Below are 16,701 nucleotides of genomic sequence, written 5' to 3' on the forward strand. Positions count from 1 at the left end.
GCGGGCCTTGCCGTGGGCGGGTGTGGGTCTAGGTACCAGCAGCGCGTGGGTGCGGCTTCCCTGGCCCTGAACCCTGACGGGGTCCAGCCATGCCCACCTCGGCACTGACCGCCCCTCATGTGGATGGAGACTGAGGGAGTGCGCACACCAGCGGCCTTGCGCCCAAGCTGCGTCGCCATTAGGTGCCCCAGGCTCCTGCCCCCAAGATGCCCCGTCCACACGTGAACCTGCACCTTCCTGATGCCATCCTCTAAAGCGAGGGACTTGGGCAGGGCGTCTTTGGGGACACACATCCTGGAAACTAGAGAAGCACTGTCATGGGGGCCTTCAGGGAGGGTCTGGGTCGCACGTCCGTGTCTGAGGGCAGGGCCTCTCCCTGGCACGCGGTTGGGCTCGAGGAATCTGGCCCCAAAGCACCATCTCCGCGGACACTTCGTGGAGCATCTCCCTGGTGCGTGGGCGTCACCTGTAAGCTCCTGAACTCCGCCGTCGGCCTTTCCCTGGCTCGTGTGCAGGAGCACAGCCACCCCACCCCAGCCCCATCAGGACAGGCAGGGCGTCACCATGACCACCAGAATAAGAACGGACAGTCTGTCAGGACAGGCTCTGCCAGGCCATGTCGGGCAGCCCTTGGTGTGTCCCAGGTAGCTGGGGACACTCGGCAGCACTCCTCCTCTCGGCTGCTTCCTGCCTGGGAGGCTTGCGGCCCTTCCTTCCTCTGCTGTGTTTCTCAGAGGCCTCTCGACCCTGGCTGCTCCCGCGGGTCCCCACGGGGAACCCTGCTGGGCACAGGTGGGTTGGTTTGCAATGACCACTGGCCTCTTGGGCCAGCCCCCCACCCTCCCTCCATCTTAGCCAGACGGTTTGGTTTCTTGTGCAAACTGCGTGGTCTCGAGAACGCCAAGCTTGGCCAGGGCTTGGCAGGGAGCACGGGGGGTCATCCAGGGACATCTGGGTCGGTGGCCACCCTGGGCTTGGTGCTGTTCCTGCTTAAATCACTCAGTAAGTGGAATTTCAGTGAGGGTGGGGGTCATTTTATTTTTCCTTGAACTCACAGTGTTTGGGGTGGATCTCGGGCACTGCTTGGAGGTGGGCGGTAGGCGGCCAGGAGATCGGCACCTAGAGCATCACCACGTTGTTCCCCCACCGCACCCTCCCCACCCCCCCGCCGCCCTGTGATGTTTGGGATTTAGTCTGTTTTGAACCATTTATGTAGAAGTGATTTGGTATTTGCAGACTAATTCATGATCTGAGGGGTTTTTCTCAAAAAGTAAGTAAAATGCTCCAGCCTAGGACTCAGGTTTTCTCTTTTGTTTTGAGATCAAAATTTTTATGATGTCACACAGCTGGAGGGTAGGTACGTGTCTATTTGAAACAAAACACTAAGACTAAAGATATTTTTCCCATTGCATTTTTATTCAGCCAATTTATTAAAAAAATATTTTCTTGAGCTTCCTCTTAAATTTAAATAAATGTAGCATTTTACCCTATTTGGACAAGTGGTCTACCACTTTTATTTATTTTTAAAAATAAATTTATTATTTTTGGCTGCATTGGGTCTTCGTTGCTGCACGCAGGCTTTCTCTGGTTGCAGTGAGCAGGGGCTACTCTTCGTTGCGGTGCGCGGGCTTCTCATTGCGGTGGCTTCTCTTGTCGTGGAGCACGGGCTCTAGGCACGCAGGCTTCAGTAGTTGTGGCACACGGGCTCAGTAGTTGTGGTTCGCGGGCTCTAGAGCGCAGGCTTCAGTAGTTGTGGCGCACGGGCTTAGTTGCTCCATGGCATGCAGGATCTTCCTGGACCAGGGCTCAAACCTGTGTCCCCTGCATCGGCAGGCGGACTCTCAACCACTGCGCCACCAGGGAAGCCCTACTTGTATTATTTAAAGTCTGCTAAAGCCGCACCTGGTTAGACGGTGTTGTCTGTCTCTGCCATCTGTCCCCTTCAGGCTGACTTAAGGCGGCTTCTGAGGTCGGGTTTCTGAGGAGGAGACATTGGACTGGAGGGTTGCAGAGTCTGCTTTCTGGCCGTCACTGTTTTGTTTTGTTTCTAACACCATTGTGCAGGGAGTGTTTCCTTTGAAGAAGAGGGATGGCGGGTTCTTGCCTCCCGGGCCCCAGGCCCTGTGCAGAAGAGGCCGGGCGAGCAGAGCCCCTAGGATGCTGCGCCCGTCCCGGGAGGGCTGGTGGAGGGGCCCTGGTCGATCAGACGGGTGAGTGTTCCTCGCCTTCCGGTCCAGGCTGTGTTCTTGGCGGGGGGTGGGGGGGATGGCAGCTGCCCTCCGGGGGGCTCCACACGACCGGGACGTGCTCTGGAAGCCGGGCCTGTGACTAGTGTGTGTAGAACATGATTACGGATGAAACGTATTTGCTACTTCCCAATTCATTTTTTGCTGACTTTGGCCCGACCGAAGCGACCTCGCTGCCTGGTTGCAGTCTGGGGAGTTGTAGTTGCTCCTCTGCTTCGGTTTGTCCTGCCCTTTCCTGGCTGCCTGTGGCCCTGCTCTCCCGGCCCCGGCCCCACGGGCGGCTCATGAGACAGGCTTCTGGTCCCTGCGGGCCTCAGGCCGTTTGGAGCACCCTCTCTACACATGCTGCTCAAGAGGTTTGTTTTTCTAATTTTCATCATTCTTTTTCTACGTGACACCTGTTCCAAAAAACGGCCCAGTTATGCATCCCGTGGCTCCCTGCGCTGTCCTCCAGGGCGTCCTTTGTGCAGCACGTGTGTCTGAGGCACCCAGTTTGTTCTTAAGTTTTCTGTCTGGGGATGTGGCCGTTTCACAGACACGAGGTTGTCACCCGTCCTGCCCCCCCCCAGTGGCCAGTGACTGTGCTTCTTGGGCTTGTGCTTTTCACGAGGCCTATGAGGCTAATGGCTCTGACACAAAACCCTGGGGGTATTGTGACAGCAGACTGTTGGCGGCACAGGGAGGGCATGGGTGAGGGCTGGACCCGTGCAGCCGTGGTTGGTGCCCATCTGAAATGAAGGTGGCGAGGTTGTCGTTAGGTAGTGAGGCTAAAATTTGAGCAAAATGATTAAATTGTTCCCAAGATGGGGTGGCCCATTTCCCTGCAGAGCTGCGCATCCACTCAGTGCCCAGGAGGCTTCATGTGTAGGGAGGGAGCTCCTGGCTGCCTCCCCCTTCCCCGGGACGGGCACCCCAGAGGGAAGCCCCACAGGTGGGCAGGGCTCTGAGTGGATTCTTGAATCCAGCAGAGAAGAGCGCAGGGCCGCTGAGCAAGGGTCCAGACTCCTGGATTTGGAGTTGGGAGGTCACCGTGGGCTTCCAGAGGCACGAGGTCCTGCTTACCTTGGTGCTGTGCTCGGCCCAGTGGGTTTGCGGAAGCCCCAGCTCTTGCCCGTGGCTGGCCAGTGGTCACCCGTCCAGGCCAGCGGGGGGCTGGTCCTTGTCTTTGAGGACCTTCCCCCAGAGGCACTTGGGCCCCTGTGTGAGGGGTTTTGCATCTTCTGTTTCAGTTGGATCAAGCTCAGTACTGGAGGTAGAATTAGGTTGGAGGATGCCTGGGATGAGCGTGTTCTGGGGCACAGCCCACTTGGCCAGCTCCAGCCGTGGGATTCGGGTTCACACCCCGGGCTAAGCCTCGAGGCGGGAAACGCCTGGTGCCGTTGCGGGGCAGAGGTGCTGATGCTGAAAGTCCCTGGGCTCCGTTTGGTCAGCATCCGAGGAAAAGCTCGGACGAGGGCATCCTCTCTCGGTGAAGCACACACCGCAACGGTCCAGCCAGGGCCTGCCCGAGCCGCCCCCTGCCCACTCCATTCCCAGAGCCCCAGTGCGGGGGCAGAGCCGGGCTCCCGGGCCTGGCTGTTGGGAGAGAACACAGGTGGTGGCGGCCGGCGGGCCTGGGAGGCCACTTGCCGGAAGCGCCTTCCCGACAGGGCTCGGCTGGCACTGCCCCTGGCCCCCTCGCCCACTTCCTCGGGGTTCTGACTCCACCTGGAGATCCTGCTTCTGTTCTCGGTGTTCCGAGGCTGTCTCTTCCCAGGTTTGTCTCCATCACGTGCGCTGGGTGATGTTTGTGGGCGACCAGGCTGAGGTGTGTCACTTCCGACCCTGGGAAGGGAAGTACTTCTGTCCCTGGGGGAGCGGGAGCCTGGCCAGTCCTCAGCAGAGGCCTGGGCCCTGGGCTGGGAGGGGACGTGGGGGCGTGGGCTCCACTGTTAAACCTCCGAGGGAGCGTCTGACCCCGTATGTGGGTTCTGTCGGCGCCTCACCCCTGCCCTGGAATCGGCCCATCCGTCTCCTCACTGGTCTGGCCCCAGCCTCTGCCCTCAGCCACCTGCCTTCACAGGGGGCATCTCTGCTTTGACCCCAGGTTCCCAGCATGGGCTCCGCGTACCGGGGCCTGCTCTATGCCGGCCTGGCCCCCTCTGCCCACCTCCCGGGCCCTCCTTGTCGGACGGGAAGCAGAGCCGCATCCTCGCCGAATCCCCCCACATGGCTGGGCTGGGGCAGCAGGAGGAATGATGTGCTTGCGCTCCGAGGGCTCGGGAAGGCGTTGCCTCGGGCGCCCAGAAGTCACGTCTGCCGGACGCACTGTCAGGCCCGTATCTCTCAGCATCACTGTTGAGACAGAAGCGTTCAGCTGAACCTGTTTTCCGTGCTGAGCACACGTATGTAGGATGAACTCGTGGTTGGGGGCTAAACCTCACATCTGAGAAGTTGCCTTGAACTAGAACAGACTGGAGCCCTCGGGCACCCGGGTCAGAGCAGGTTCTGCCATTCCGGACAGGCAGCCTCCAGGCCCAGGTCCTGGCTCAAGGCCGGTCTGTGGTCCCTTTGGGTGCATCTCAGACCCTCCGGTATGTTTGCCTTTTTTTGCCCTTGAACTTTGGACACAAGCCCCCTGTGCCTGCCGTGTTCCCCTCAGGACAGTCCCTGGGCCCATCCTGAATCTGAATGCCCCCCGCGGGGTCGCTCCAGCAGGCTTGCCGGTGCTCATGTAGCAGTTTCGAGAGCACGTGCTCTCCGCTGACAGGGTCTGCATCGTTTGATGGGTAGGACCCCAGAGTGTTTCAGAACGATCCTTTGTTGTCGTACTTCCTGTGGCAGCAGACAGAACCTCTCGTCTTTCTGGGGCCCCCACTCTTGAGGAGCTGCGGATCTGCACCGCAGAGGAGGTGCCCACGCCGCCCTTCATCTGTCCCAGGTGAGAGGGGGAGACCCACCCTCTGAAGGTGCAGCGGCTCCAGGCGTGAGCTGGGGCGCACAGCCGCAGCCCAGGAGACGTGGGGCAGGGGCAGGGGCCCAGACACCGTGTTCTCTGCCTGCGCCCACCTCGGCCTCCGTCCGCCTGGGTTGGGCTCTTGAGCTAGCTTTCCCCGCCTGGGGGGTTTATTTCTGACAAGCGTGTGAGCTCAAAGGGAGGCCCCAGCCAGCTCTCCCTCCCTAAAGGAGGCTTCCTGCCTCGGCAGGTCGGCTGGCCCTTTACCCACTGTGGTCAGCCAGGCCTGCCGCTGCCTCTGCTGTTGGCTGGGGGAGCACCCATGTGGGGTGGGAGTGGTTCTAGGGGTCTAACGTGTCCTTCCCACCTGGCAGGGCCCCAGGGGGTGGTCCTGGCTGCCCGGCTCCCTTGCAGCTCTGGTCCACGGGCTTGGCCTTGATGGGTTCGGTGCAGATGCCTCGAGCAGCCGGGGCCCTGCTGCCTTGGCCCCTGCAGGTCGTGGCTCAGCTAGGAGTGCTCGGCCCCTGAGTCTGCAGCATCCCAGCCTCCGTGGGGTGAGCACGCCCCCTGCCTCCCTCCCTCCCTCCGTGCACAGAGCGTGGGCCTTCCCTCAGAAGCCAGGCCCTAATGAAGGCTTTGTCTTGGTGGCAGACAGCTGTCGCCATCTTGATCCCCACTTTTCCTGTCTCACCCTGGTGTGAGGCGGGAGTTCAGGCAGGTCCCTGGGAATCCAGTGTTTCGTCGTTTCATCCTCAAGGACCCACACCCGCACCCAGCATGCGCTGTCCTTGGTCCTGCCTGCCACGGCCTGGGCCCTGCGTATCCGGGATTTGCCAGAAAATAGTCTCAAAATGTCCCTGTTACTCCTTCCTTGTTACACTGATGAAGGTGAGGCTTTGATCTCTGAACTAGGCCTTTTGTCCTCAGTTATGTGCAGCTGACTTTCATTTGTTACATCATCTATGTGCATAACTGAGGGTCAAGGAAAGAAGGAAGGGGCTTTGCAAGACTGCTGGGGACCCTGAGGAGCCCCCTGAGCACCTGGTGGCCTCCCCTCTGAGGGAGCCGTCACCGTGAGCCTTGGTGTCACCTGAAGCCGGGCTGTCTGGGTGGCCGGTCTTGGAGCCACTGTGGGAGTGCAGGGAGCCTCCACCACCAGCCCTGCACCACATGGGGCCTCCCTGGCCTGTGTCTTTCTGCCGGACGTAGATGCCAGGTGTCCGAAGGACCAGGTTCTGGGGAGGAAGACCTAGATGTAGCAGCGCAGCCGCTGTGGGCAGCCAGGAGGCGGCAGGGCCAGCCAGGGGACGCAGGCCAGCATGAGGTGGCCGTGGTTATTACGCTTGTCTAAAAAATGGCAAGAACCAAAAACGCCCCACAGCTAATAGTCAAGTGTCTTTTCAAGTGAAAACTCTTAATTAAATGTATTTTAAAAGCCGTTTTCACCATCCAAGAAGGTAGGAAATGTATTTTGAGTAATACGAGCTCATTGAAATAAACTCTCATAACTTAAAATCTGGGAAAGACAGTAAATGTATCCCTCAGAGTTCCTAAATCAGCTCATCTGTGTCCGAGTAGAGTGGACAACATGCTTGTTTCAAACTATCCAGAATGACCCTTAGAGACCACGGGCTTCGTCTTTGGGGCAGTGAGCCCTCTCCTGGGGCCGAGGACACAGCCATCGGGGTTGGGGGTGGGGGTGGGGTCCTGTCTGGAGGGTCCCAGAGGAGGCACTTCCAGCTCAGGGCCACCTGCTTGGCACAGACCTTGACTGCAGGACCTGTGTGGCCCATCTGAGCTCCGAGGGACTCGGCCCTTCCAGGTCCTGGGCCTGGGCTCCCCTCACTCTGCCCTCAGTTCACCCAAGGCTTCTCCCTCCTGGACGCTCTTCGTGTCCTCCCTTGGGTGGGCTTCCGGATTCTCTCACTGCCATGCTGAGCTAGGCTTGGGATTGGGTTTCCAGGTTAGCTTTGTCTTTGCCAAAGGGCTTGGGTTCAGCATGAGCGTTTGCCAAGACTCTGCAGGACGAAAAAGGCCATCAGTGACTTCCTGGCGGCCCAGTGGTTAAGACTCTGAGCTTCCACTGCAGGGGGTGCAGCTTCAATCCCTGGTTGGGGAAACACGGACCTGGGAGAAGGCTGCAGACACGAGGTCTGCTTTCTGGAGAGGTGTGGGTCCAAGGGCAGCCAGTAGGCTGGGCTGGGGGCGAGCACTCTCACCTGACTTGTCTCCTGCGGGATGGGGGATTGCGGCCCAGCCTGCCCCCACGTGCCTCCGTCGCCCTGATGCTCCTGCTGGGGGCGGGGGGGGGGCGGGTGGCTGCGCCTACGCGGATGCTGGGGGGGAGCGGGGCCTTTATCCAGAGTTCCTTAACTCGGGCACTCAGCTACACGCAGAATGGCATTTTACACATGCTGGACAGAAATAAGAGGATCAAGCCCCGGCCAGAAAGGTTCCAGAACTGCAAAGATCTGTTTGATCTGATCCTCACCTGTGAAGAGCGGGTGTACGACCAGGTGGTGGAAGGTAAGCGCAACAGCTGCAGCGCCAGGCCCTGTGCCGTGCCCTCTGTCCTGCTGTGTGTCCAGCGCCTCTGAGGCAGCCGGGCCGTCCTGTGCGTGGTGTCTGTTCCTGGCCCAGGGCTGGAGAAGGGTTCCCGGTGCGTCTGTGGGCTCCGGCAGGCGGGGGAAATGGGGCAAGGCCACAGAGAGGTGGACAGAGGGCCCCTGACCTGTGTGGGCCCTGGGAGGGGGTGGGGGCAGGAGATGGTGGCCTTGGGGCTGACCGTGTTCACCAGGGCAAAACCACCTGTGCCAGCCAACAGCACAGTGCGGGCTCAGGGCCTTTGCGGCACAGCAAGAGCACGTGTGGTGCAGCGGGACTAGGGCCTGCTGCTTTGTAAGGGTGCTGTCAGCTGCTGTCCCGCGGGACAGGCTGGAGTTGGCAGGTGTGACCAGGTGGCCTGGGGTCCAGCTTCATGAGCGCGAGCTTTCCTGCGGTCCCAGCCGTATTTGGCGTGAGGCTCCTCCCGGGGTTGGGGGTGGGGGGGAGTGCTCGGCCTGGTCAGATGCTCTGATGTTGGTCCTTAACTGCATCCCCGAAGGAAGGCTGGGCAGCGCACAGCCTCCTGCGCTCTGTTCTGAGGCCTCTGACTTCCGTCCTCTTGTCACGGTCAGATCTGAATTCTAGGGAGCAGGAGACATGCCAGCCTGTGCATGTGATCAACGTGGACATCCAGGACAACCACGAAGAGGCCACCCTGGGGGCGTTCCTCATCTGTGAGCTCTGCCAGTGCGTGAGTATCGGGCCCTGGGCGGGCCTGCGTCGTGCACACGAGGGCTTCAGCACGAACGTGATGAGCACACCGCTCGGTTCACGGTCCGCTTACTGCCAAACGTTAAAACCCATAAATGCAGAGGTGCCCACGGTGAGAGTCACCGAGTCAGCTCTGGCTAAAGCATGCACCTTTGAGCGTCTTAGGTTGATTGCAGGGGTGAGTGACCTGCCGGGGTCTGGCTTTTGTGGAGATGGCTCCCAGGACTTAGGCCCCCTGCCAAGACCCCAAACAGCTAGAGGAGCCCGGGAGCCCCCAGAGATGGCGTCAAAGGGCTCTGGCCCTCCCTGCCCCCGCACTTCTCACTCCAGACGTCCAGCCCTCCCCGAGCGGCCTGGGCATCTTCCCTTGCACAGGGAACCCCAGGAGCTTTTGCAGCTGCTGTGCAGCTGTGCTCAGAGCCAAACGTCTCCTCTTAGATGGGACAAAAGGACCGACCCAACTCATACGTCTGGTCATATCTTTGGCCTGTGGCTTCTGCATTTGGGCCAACTAACTGTGAGTGATAGAAAAGTGAAGAAAACGAGGCTTAACCAAGAAGTCTGGAGACAGGCAGGCCTGGACGGGCTTGCTGTGCGAGGGGCCCAGGCCCCTGCTCTCTTGTTACTTTGCCTGGCACAGCTTCCGTCCCCAAGGTGTCTCATGGTGCAGGGTGGCTGCTGAAGCTCCAGCAGTTGTCCCCATGGTCTGGCCATCAGGCAGCAGACAGGGCTGAAGGGGCTGACACGTCCCAGAAATAGCACACGTGACAGCCACTTGGGTCGGGCTGGCGAGAGCTTGCAGAGGAGAGGCCCTGCTCACAGGCCGAGACGGGGGGCAGCGAGGGGCCTCGGCCGCAGGCCAGCCCCTGCCAGGACAGGCGGGCTGAGGAGCTGGCCCCGGACCACCCTGGGGCTGTCCCCTGGCAGGGCCGCCTCCTTCCAGGGCGGTGGTTCTCCACCAGGGGACATCTAACCGCACACACGGCGGGCCTCACAGCCGGGAGAGACGCTAGTGGCAGCTGGCGGGTGGGGGCCACAGGCGCTGCTTAACCCGCTACAGTGCATGGGACGGCCCCTGGGCTTCCTTGCTGGCTGACCGGGCCCGCGACGGTACTGTCTGGGTCGGGTCTGCTCATTTTCAGGGTGGGGGCAGTGCAGGCGGCGAGCGTCTGCAGTGCGCGTATGTGTGGCATCTGAAGCCACCCGCCCTGCTGCAGCCGCTCCGTGTCCCGTCCCTGTCGGGCTCCCCTCCGCCCCGCCCCGCACGCACAGGCGGCACCAGGCCGGGGCGGGGTGGGGCTGCCTGTTGGGCGCGGGCGGCTCAGGGCGGCTCTCCTCTGGCTCCAGATCCAGCACACGGAGGACATGGAGAACGAGATTGACGAGCTGCTGCAGGAGTTTGAGGAGAAGAGCGGCAGGACCTTCCTGCACACCGTCTGCTTCTACTGATGGCCCCCGCCCGCCTGGAGCCACCTTGCTGAGCTTCCTTTTGTTAATACTTCTTCCTTCCTGATATTTGTTTTTACCTTTAGGTATTCTGCCGATGGACGGACGGTAGCAGTGCCCAAATAAACTGTACATATGAAATGAGAAGATATACATAAATGCCAGATTACAATCAAGTGTTTCCCATCCCACTTTTACTTATGAGTGGGATATTGATTATAGTTTTTTTTCTTTAACCAAAAAAGAAAAAAACGGTTGATAGCACATTTCCCCCCAGCCATCTGCCTCTCACTGAGCACCCCTTTCCCGTCTCCCCTAACTGGCTGCAATGTACAAATCCCTGAATAAAGCAACAGGCTGTACTTTTTGGGAAAGAACCTGCCATTGTCTCATCAGTAGATGTTGCTGGTCGTCCTGGCTTCATCCAGAGTACCCTGCCTGGCCTGGACCTCCCGTCACGGTCCTCAGACGGCAGTCCGGGCCTGTGGGTCAAGCTGAGCTCTCTAGCACCACCCCGAGGGCCTCCCGTCCACTGGGGCTCTGGAGGGATGTGGCACCTGCTCCCTGGGCGGGGACCGCCCTTGCCTGGTGACCCCTCCTGGTCTCCGTGGCACAGAGGTGTTCCGGGGACTCCTCTGTGGGCAGTGCTGTCCCCCTGCCTGTGGATGGTGGGCTGGCTCAATGACCCCTCCCCAGCCCCCAGCAACATGGGGCAGCCACATCAGGGCTACGACGCGGGCCTCTGAGCTTCGTGGCCCACCCCTGAGGAGAGCCGGGGCTGAGGCTGGCCCTGCCCCCGCAGTAGGGGATCCTTTAGCCTTTGTTGGGCCCCATCCTTGTGCCATGTGGCCATGGCTCCGGAGTGACCTCCCTGGCAGGGACCCTGCGGCCCCTCCGCTAAAGGCAGCCTCTTGCCGGAGGAGGCTGGGTGCTGACCAGTCTGCCCGCAGCCCCTCACCCGGCGACCCCGGGCGGGCGGGGAGGAGGGGCCTCCAGCTGAGAAGTGGGGAGGAGGAGAGCGGAAGGAAGCCCGGGGCCTCTCCGGGATCGCCCCGGCGGGTCGGGACGGGACGCGGCCCGTGGTCCAGGGGCGCTGGGCAGGCAGCCAGGGCCGGCACTGGCCAGATGGGGGCGAGCGGGCCCTGCGGCCCCCGGGGAGGGGTCCGGCCGGCGTCGCGGGGGCGAGCGGCCGCGGGCGGCGAGGTCCCTCCCGGGAGGCGGGCGCGGGGGAGGCCGCGGGGGGAGGGGGCCGGAGCCGCGCCGCGCGCAGAGCGGGAGGCAGAGCCGAGGGCGGAGCGGAGCGCGGCGGGCGCGGCGAGCGCGCGGGCCGGGCGGCCGAGGACCCCGGGAGCGCCGCGTCCCCTGCCCCGCGCCGGCCCCGCGCCTCCTCCCCGGCCGGCGGCGGTGGGTGCGCGGCGGGCTGACCTCTGCAGAGGCGGCGGGGGCTCAGCATCGGGCCGGGGCCGGGGGGGCGCCGGGGCCGGGGGGCGGCGCTCCGGCCCGGCCCGGCCCCGCCCGATGTCCATGAGCGCCAACACCATGATCTTCATGATTCTGGGGGCGTCGATCGTGATGGTGAGCGGAGGGGCTTCCCGCGCGCCCGCTCCCCGCACCCGCTCCCGCCTCCGCGCCCGCGCGCCGCCTCCCCCTCCCGCGCCTTGTTTACCGGCCCGGGCGGCCTGCGCTCCCCCATCCCCAGCGCGTCGGCCCCCGCCGGGGGGCGCCGGCCCAGCCTCTCGCTCCTTGGCGCTGACCGGTCATGGGCTCTTCCAGGCCATCGCGTGCTTGATGGACATGAACGCGCTGCTGGACCGATTCCACAACTACATCCTCCCGCACCTGCGGGGCGAGGACCGCGTCTGCCACTGCAACTGTGGCCGGTGAGTCTGCGCCCAGAGGGGCACACGCGTGATCACACATGTGGGGTGGAGGTGGGGCCCACTGGGGCTCCAGCGAGCGCCATGCAGGCCGGGCTGCAAGGCCCAGCTGGGCCAGGCCGGTGGGGGCTGCTGAGGCTGGCGCCAGGCCGGGTGGGGGAAGGACCGGCCAGCTTCCGTGGCACAGAGGTGTTCCGGGAGTGGGGAGCATGCCCGAGGCAGTAGGACCCCCTCCCAAATTGCCTTTAGAGAAAGGGCCCGCGGGTGACGGGCAGAACGGGTCCAGGGCCTCCTGGCCCGGGGCGTGGAGACCAGGAGAGCAGCAGCCCAGCCTGGTGTCCCGGGAGGGATCCTGCGCACGGCTATGCCCACAGAGGACACCATCCTCCTCCCTGGGCCCTGAGCTGTGTCCATGAAATTTCCTGGGAACCAGCTAGGGGGAAGAGCAGAAGGTCAAGGTGGGCAGGGCCTACCTTGAGGGGCATCTGGCCCAACCCCCTCGCTGTCCACGGGAGGAACTGAGGCCGGGGGTGGAGTCTGCTCAAGGTCACACAGAGAGAGGGGAGAGCCCAGGTCCCTATACCCACTTTGTGACCCCCCCCCCATTCTGTGCACATGTAGTGATGGAGTCTTCCTGGCCATGCATGTTTGTATGTCCATGTACGAAATAAACATCTTCTCATGAGACGCGCATGTGTGTACCGTCTGTGCATATACATGTGCGCACACGCAGCAGCCCCTCAGCCCCACGCACGCTGGGGCCCCCGAGAGAGCGGACAGAGGCTGAGCAGACAGACTTGCCCAGGGCCATGCGGCCGGCGGCAGGGAACTCGTGCTCTTGACCCTGCCCTGTGCTGCTGCTCCAGGGACGTGTGCACACGTACTGGGCGAGGGGTGTGTGAGAGACAGGACAGTTTCATGCCTCACTAAGCATGCTACATGCCTGTGTGTGCAGACCGGGTGTCGAAGCAGAACATGGGCAGCAGGGCAGATGGAGATGGGCGTGTAAACGGCCCTCACGAGTGTTGGCCAGGAATCATCCGGAGTGCTGGCTGGGTGGCCACACCCTCGCGGAGATCCGCGTGTTCCTGCCTGGTGCGCACGGCCCAAGGCCAAGGAGCGGCAGGAGGTCAGCTCCACGCTCCCTGGGCCGACCCAGCCTGGGGGTGTGAGCGGGGGTCCTGAGACCCTCCCGGAGACCGGAGGTGTGCCCGCCACTGGCCCAGGGTTCAGCTCCCTAAACATTAGTGAGGCCCATTTTCCGTGCAGGGCTGTTGCAGTGTGACCTGCACATGTGTGCCTAAGACCTCACACTGAGGCCCTTTTGGGCAGACAGGGTGTGTTTTCAGAGTGTATTTGCTCCGGGGATGTGTATGGGTCATATGTAGTGTCCAGAGTACACGTGGATTGTGCAAAACAAGTGCCCATGGAGTGCAAGCCACAGCGAGGCCTGAGTGCACAGCTTAGACACAGACAACACGAGAGCCACGCCTGCTGTAGGCGTAGAGTGTTTCCGTGTGTGTATGTGTCCATGTATGTGTGCTTTGTACACATCACTACATAAAGGATGTGTAAATTCCGTGTACAAAGTATTCTTGTATATTGACAACATGCATGTGTATGCGCAGTACATGTGTGTAACACAATATACAGCACCCATGTGCGCCCTGTGGGCACAGTGAATGTCTGCAGGGTACAGTCTGGCATATCAGGCCTCTGTGTACGAACCATGTACACATGTTGCCACAACGGACTCTACTTGTGTGTCCACCCCGTTTGCAGAGAAGGCGCACACACACTTGTGTGCCTTCTACATGCCGACACGGAGAATTTTATACAGAGGACACGTGTGTAAATGCTGTGAAGCGTGCATGCCAGCAGGCTGTCTGTGCGTGCACACCCGTGCATGTGCCACGGTGCCCACAGCGAGGATGGCTGTGCGCAAAGCCCAGTGCATGTGCGTCTCCATGTGACACGCACCGTGCTCGTGCCCGGGTGAGCGTGCACATGCACACATGTGGAGCTCATGGGCCGAGTCCATGGTATACACGCCATGTCCTGTGCATGTGGCCGGCGTGTATACACAACATGCGTCCGACCTCAGGTAGACACATGCAACATGCGTGGCCCAGGCAGGACACATGTATGTACACATCACGGAAATACGTGTGCACGTGGGTGACCTGAGCCCCCACCTGCCCCCCCCACCCCGGGGCCTGCCTGACTTGGAGGAAGGAGGAGGGCAAGGAGCAGGGGAAGAGCGGCAGGTGCTAGGACAGCGATGGGGGCACAGGTCATGACCTTTGACCCCCTGGAGGTCCCACCCCCACCCCCCACCCCCGGGGCAGTCGGGGCCCTGGCCTTGTCCTACTTGCAGGGGCGTTTCTGGCTTCCTCGGTGACTCCATCTTCAAGTTTCCTGCCCTGTCCAGGGGTAGGAAGTCGTGGTCCCGAGGAAGACCCTCCCTGTCGGGGTCCGGAAGGCAGGAGGGCAGGAGATGGCGGCGACGCTCAGTGTTATCAGCTGCTGGAGGCCTGGCCTGGCCAGGATAATGAAGGGCGTCCTCTGCTGCTACGCATTCCGGGCGCTCATCAATGGTTCTCCATCTCCTATTGATGACTGATAAGGGCCACTGGCTACGGCCGCCACCATGTGTCAGGCAGTCCTCTCCAACTAACCCAGGTGTGGTGGTCCCCGCTCAAGGGGCCGTGGTGGCTGAGGCCCCACCTGCTCTGGACAAGCTGAGCCGGACGGGCTCCAGGAGTCCCCAGGGGAGCGGGCGGGGGTAACATGGGGCCCGCCCGCTGCTGTCTCCGCGGGGTGGAAAGCACTGTGTGGCCCCCACTGGCACAGGGATGTCGCTGATGGACGGGCAACAGGGGCCTGGGGTCAGGGATGTCCTGGGGGGTTTCCGTTTGTGAGGAGGTCCCTGGGGGGCCGGGGAGGGTGGCTCATGTTCAGTTGCGAGGGGGGGACGGGGACCCATCTCAGCTGGAGACCAGGCAGAGGTGTCGACATGTAACCGAGGGAAGATGGGGAGAAGCAGGTTGGGGAGGGAGGAGCTATTTTTAGGTGCAAATTTGAGGTGTCTGTAGATCCCACGTGGAGACGCCATGCAGGCAGCTGGAGCTCAGAGCAGACGTGGGGTGCCGCGGGGACGTGCTGGGGGTGGAGAGTTGGAGAAGCCAGCTGAGGGGCTCGGTAGGAGGGGAGCCAGGCAGGCGCACCCCAAGGTGGCTCCTGCACTTCGGGGAAGGAGGGGCCCCAGGGTGACTGGGGGCTCAGGGTGCACGGACCCCACACGCCTCGGGCACCCAGGTCCTGCAGCTTCTTCTCCCCGGCCCTCCTGTCGGTGGTGGGGGGGCGTGGAGCCCAGAGTCTGTTGCCCTGGGTACTGGTCTCTGGGCAGGGCCACCCAACCCGGGATCGTGGGGCCCAAAGGGCTTCCTGGAGGAAGAGAGGATCCAGGCAGGCCTGAGGCTAGAGGGAGCCTTGTGGGGAGGGGTCAGTGTGGCCTCCGCCTGGATTGTCAAGGGAGGGGAGGCTGAGGGGAACGGCCCAGGCCTCAGTGGGTGCTGGGATGCAGGGGACAGACCATGGTCCAGGGTCTGTCCCAGGACCTGGGATCTGTGTGGGGCACGGTTAAGGGGGTGCCCCCGGGCCTCAAGCACAGAGAACTGGGGCAGGGGAGGTTCCTGCAAGGGACAGAGGGGCAAAAGGAAGACCAGAGGCCCAAGGCAGGGCTCATCCCACGCGGCTTTCCTTGGAGGGGAAGCTGAGGAAAGGGCGGAGTGACTGCAGGGTGGGAGGGAGAGGCCAGAGGGGCAGTGCCCCAGGAGCCAGTGGGGGCCTCTGGGCACAGGCCCACGGGCGGGCTGTGACCCTGTCACTGGGCGGGGGCACCCCGCCTGGGCCCTCGCCCCGGTACGCCTTCTCCACCTGCGCTGTGCTCCTGTCACCGTGTCAGGGTTGCCTCTGAGCCCCGGGCTGGGCAGAGGGACGAGGGTGATGCGTGGAGGCCAGCCACTGGACTTCACGCTGACCTATGACCTCGCACACTCCCATCCTGCGGGCAGCCTCCCACCTGGTGACCCGGGTCCTGGGCGAGTGCGCTGGCCCCTCCCGACCTCAGCACCCCACAAGGTCTGCTTCAAAGACCCCTGCAGGCAAACGGGTGCAGCTTGCCCGCCCCGCGGGACAGGTGCCAGCCCGCCCTGCCGCCCCCAGGCACCACGTCCACTACGTGATCCCGTACGACGGGGACCAGTCTGTGGTGGACGCCTCCGAGAACTACTTCGTGACAGACAACGTCACCAAGCAGGAGATCGACCTCATGCTGGGGCTGCTGCTCGGCTTCTGCATCAGCTGGTTCCTGGTGTGGATGGACGGCGTCCTGCACTGCGCCGTGCGCGCCTGGAGGGCGGGCCGGCGCTACGGTGAGTGCGCGGCGCGGGGACCCGGAGACAGCCTCGTCCGCGCCGGGGCCACGCCCTCTCCCACGCCCACGCCATGCCCACTCCCGGCCCCGCCCACCAGCCCACGCCCTGACCGCGCCCCCCGCCCCGCAGACGGCTCGTGGACCTGGCTGCCCAAGCTGTGCAGCCTGCGGGAGCTGGGCCGGCGGCCACACAGGCCGTTCGAGGAGGCGGCAGGGAACATGGTGCATGTGAAGCAGAAACTCTACCACAACGGTCACCCGAGCCCGCGGCACCTCTGAGCCGCGCGCAGGACTCGCGGGGCCGCCGGCCACCGCGCCCACGCTCACGGGACTGGACGGCCGGCCCGGGCCGGGGCGCCCGCGGCCGTCGGGCGCGTCCGGCGGAAGGTGCTGTCTCCTCTTCTTTTTATAAAGGGGGTCGGGGTGGGGCCGGGGCGGGGGCGC

The 16,701-nt window shown here is 62.8% G+C and overlaps 3 protein-coding genes across 7 annotated transcripts in view; 2 read left to right on the forward strand and 1 right to left on the reverse strand.

Moving 5' to 3' along the window:
- SSU72 (SSU72 homolog, RNA polymerase II CTD phosphatase) overlaps nucleotides 1-10,319 on the forward strand; it is a 25,813-nt gene extending 15,494 nt beyond the window's left edge. For 2 of the 3 annotated variants that reach the window (XM_060141723.1, XM_060141725.1), the window contains 3 exons: nucleotides 7,568-7,707; nucleotides 8,358-8,476; nucleotides 9,844-10,319. In XM_060141723.1, the coding sequence (XP_059997706.1) occupies nucleotides 7,568-7,707; nucleotides 8,358-8,476; nucleotides 9,844-9,945 (361 nt within the window). In that variant the 3' untranslated portion in view covers nucleotides 9,946-10,319. The remainder of the gene's footprint in view (nucleotides 1-7,567; nucleotides 7,708-8,357; nucleotides 8,477-9,843) is intronic. The other variant, XM_060141724.1, reaches the window with a different exon arrangement.
- Nucleotides 10,320-10,669: 350 nt separating this feature from the next.
- On the reverse strand, nucleotides 10,670-11,395 carry LOC132515635 (proline-rich protein 2-like). The gene has a single exon (XM_060142000.1). The coding sequence runs from the start codon at nucleotides 11,393-11,395 to the stop codon at nucleotides 10,670-10,672; it is 726 nt and encodes a 241-aa protein (XP_059997983.1).
- Nucleotides 11,396-11,413: 18 nt separating this feature from the next.
- TMEM240 (transmembrane protein 240) lies at nucleotides 11,414-16,642 on the forward strand. 3 transcript variants are annotated; one of them, XM_060141727.1, is made up of 4 exons: nucleotides 11,414-11,517; nucleotides 11,716-11,822; nucleotides 16,047-16,255; nucleotides 16,388-16,642. In XM_060141727.1, the coding sequence occupies exons 1-4, from the start codon at nucleotides 11,461-11,463 to the stop codon at nucleotides 16,534-16,536; spliced, it is 522 nt and encodes a 173-aa protein (XP_059997710.1). In that variant the 5' UTR covers nucleotides 11,414-11,460; the 3' UTR covers nucleotides 16,537-16,642. The 3 variants fall into 3 exon arrangements, with proteins under 3 accessions (XP_059997710.1, XP_059997712.1, XP_059997709.1); XM_060141729.1 differs by lacking the exons at nucleotides 16,047-16,255; nucleotides 16,388-16,642 and adding an exon at nucleotides 12,071-12,504; XM_060141726.1 differs by lacking the exons at nucleotides 11,414-11,517; nucleotides 11,716-11,822 and having other exon boundaries at nucleotides 15,016-16,255.
- Nucleotides 16,643-16,701: the final 59 nt, after the last annotated feature.

This window comes from Lagenorhynchus albirostris, chromosome 2, assembly GCF_949774975.1.
Source record: "Lagenorhynchus albirostris chromosome 2, mLagAlb1.1, whole genome shotgun sequence".
Taxonomy (NCBI): Eukaryota; Metazoa; Chordata; class Mammalia; order Artiodactyla; family Delphinidae; genus Lagenorhynchus; species Lagenorhynchus albirostris.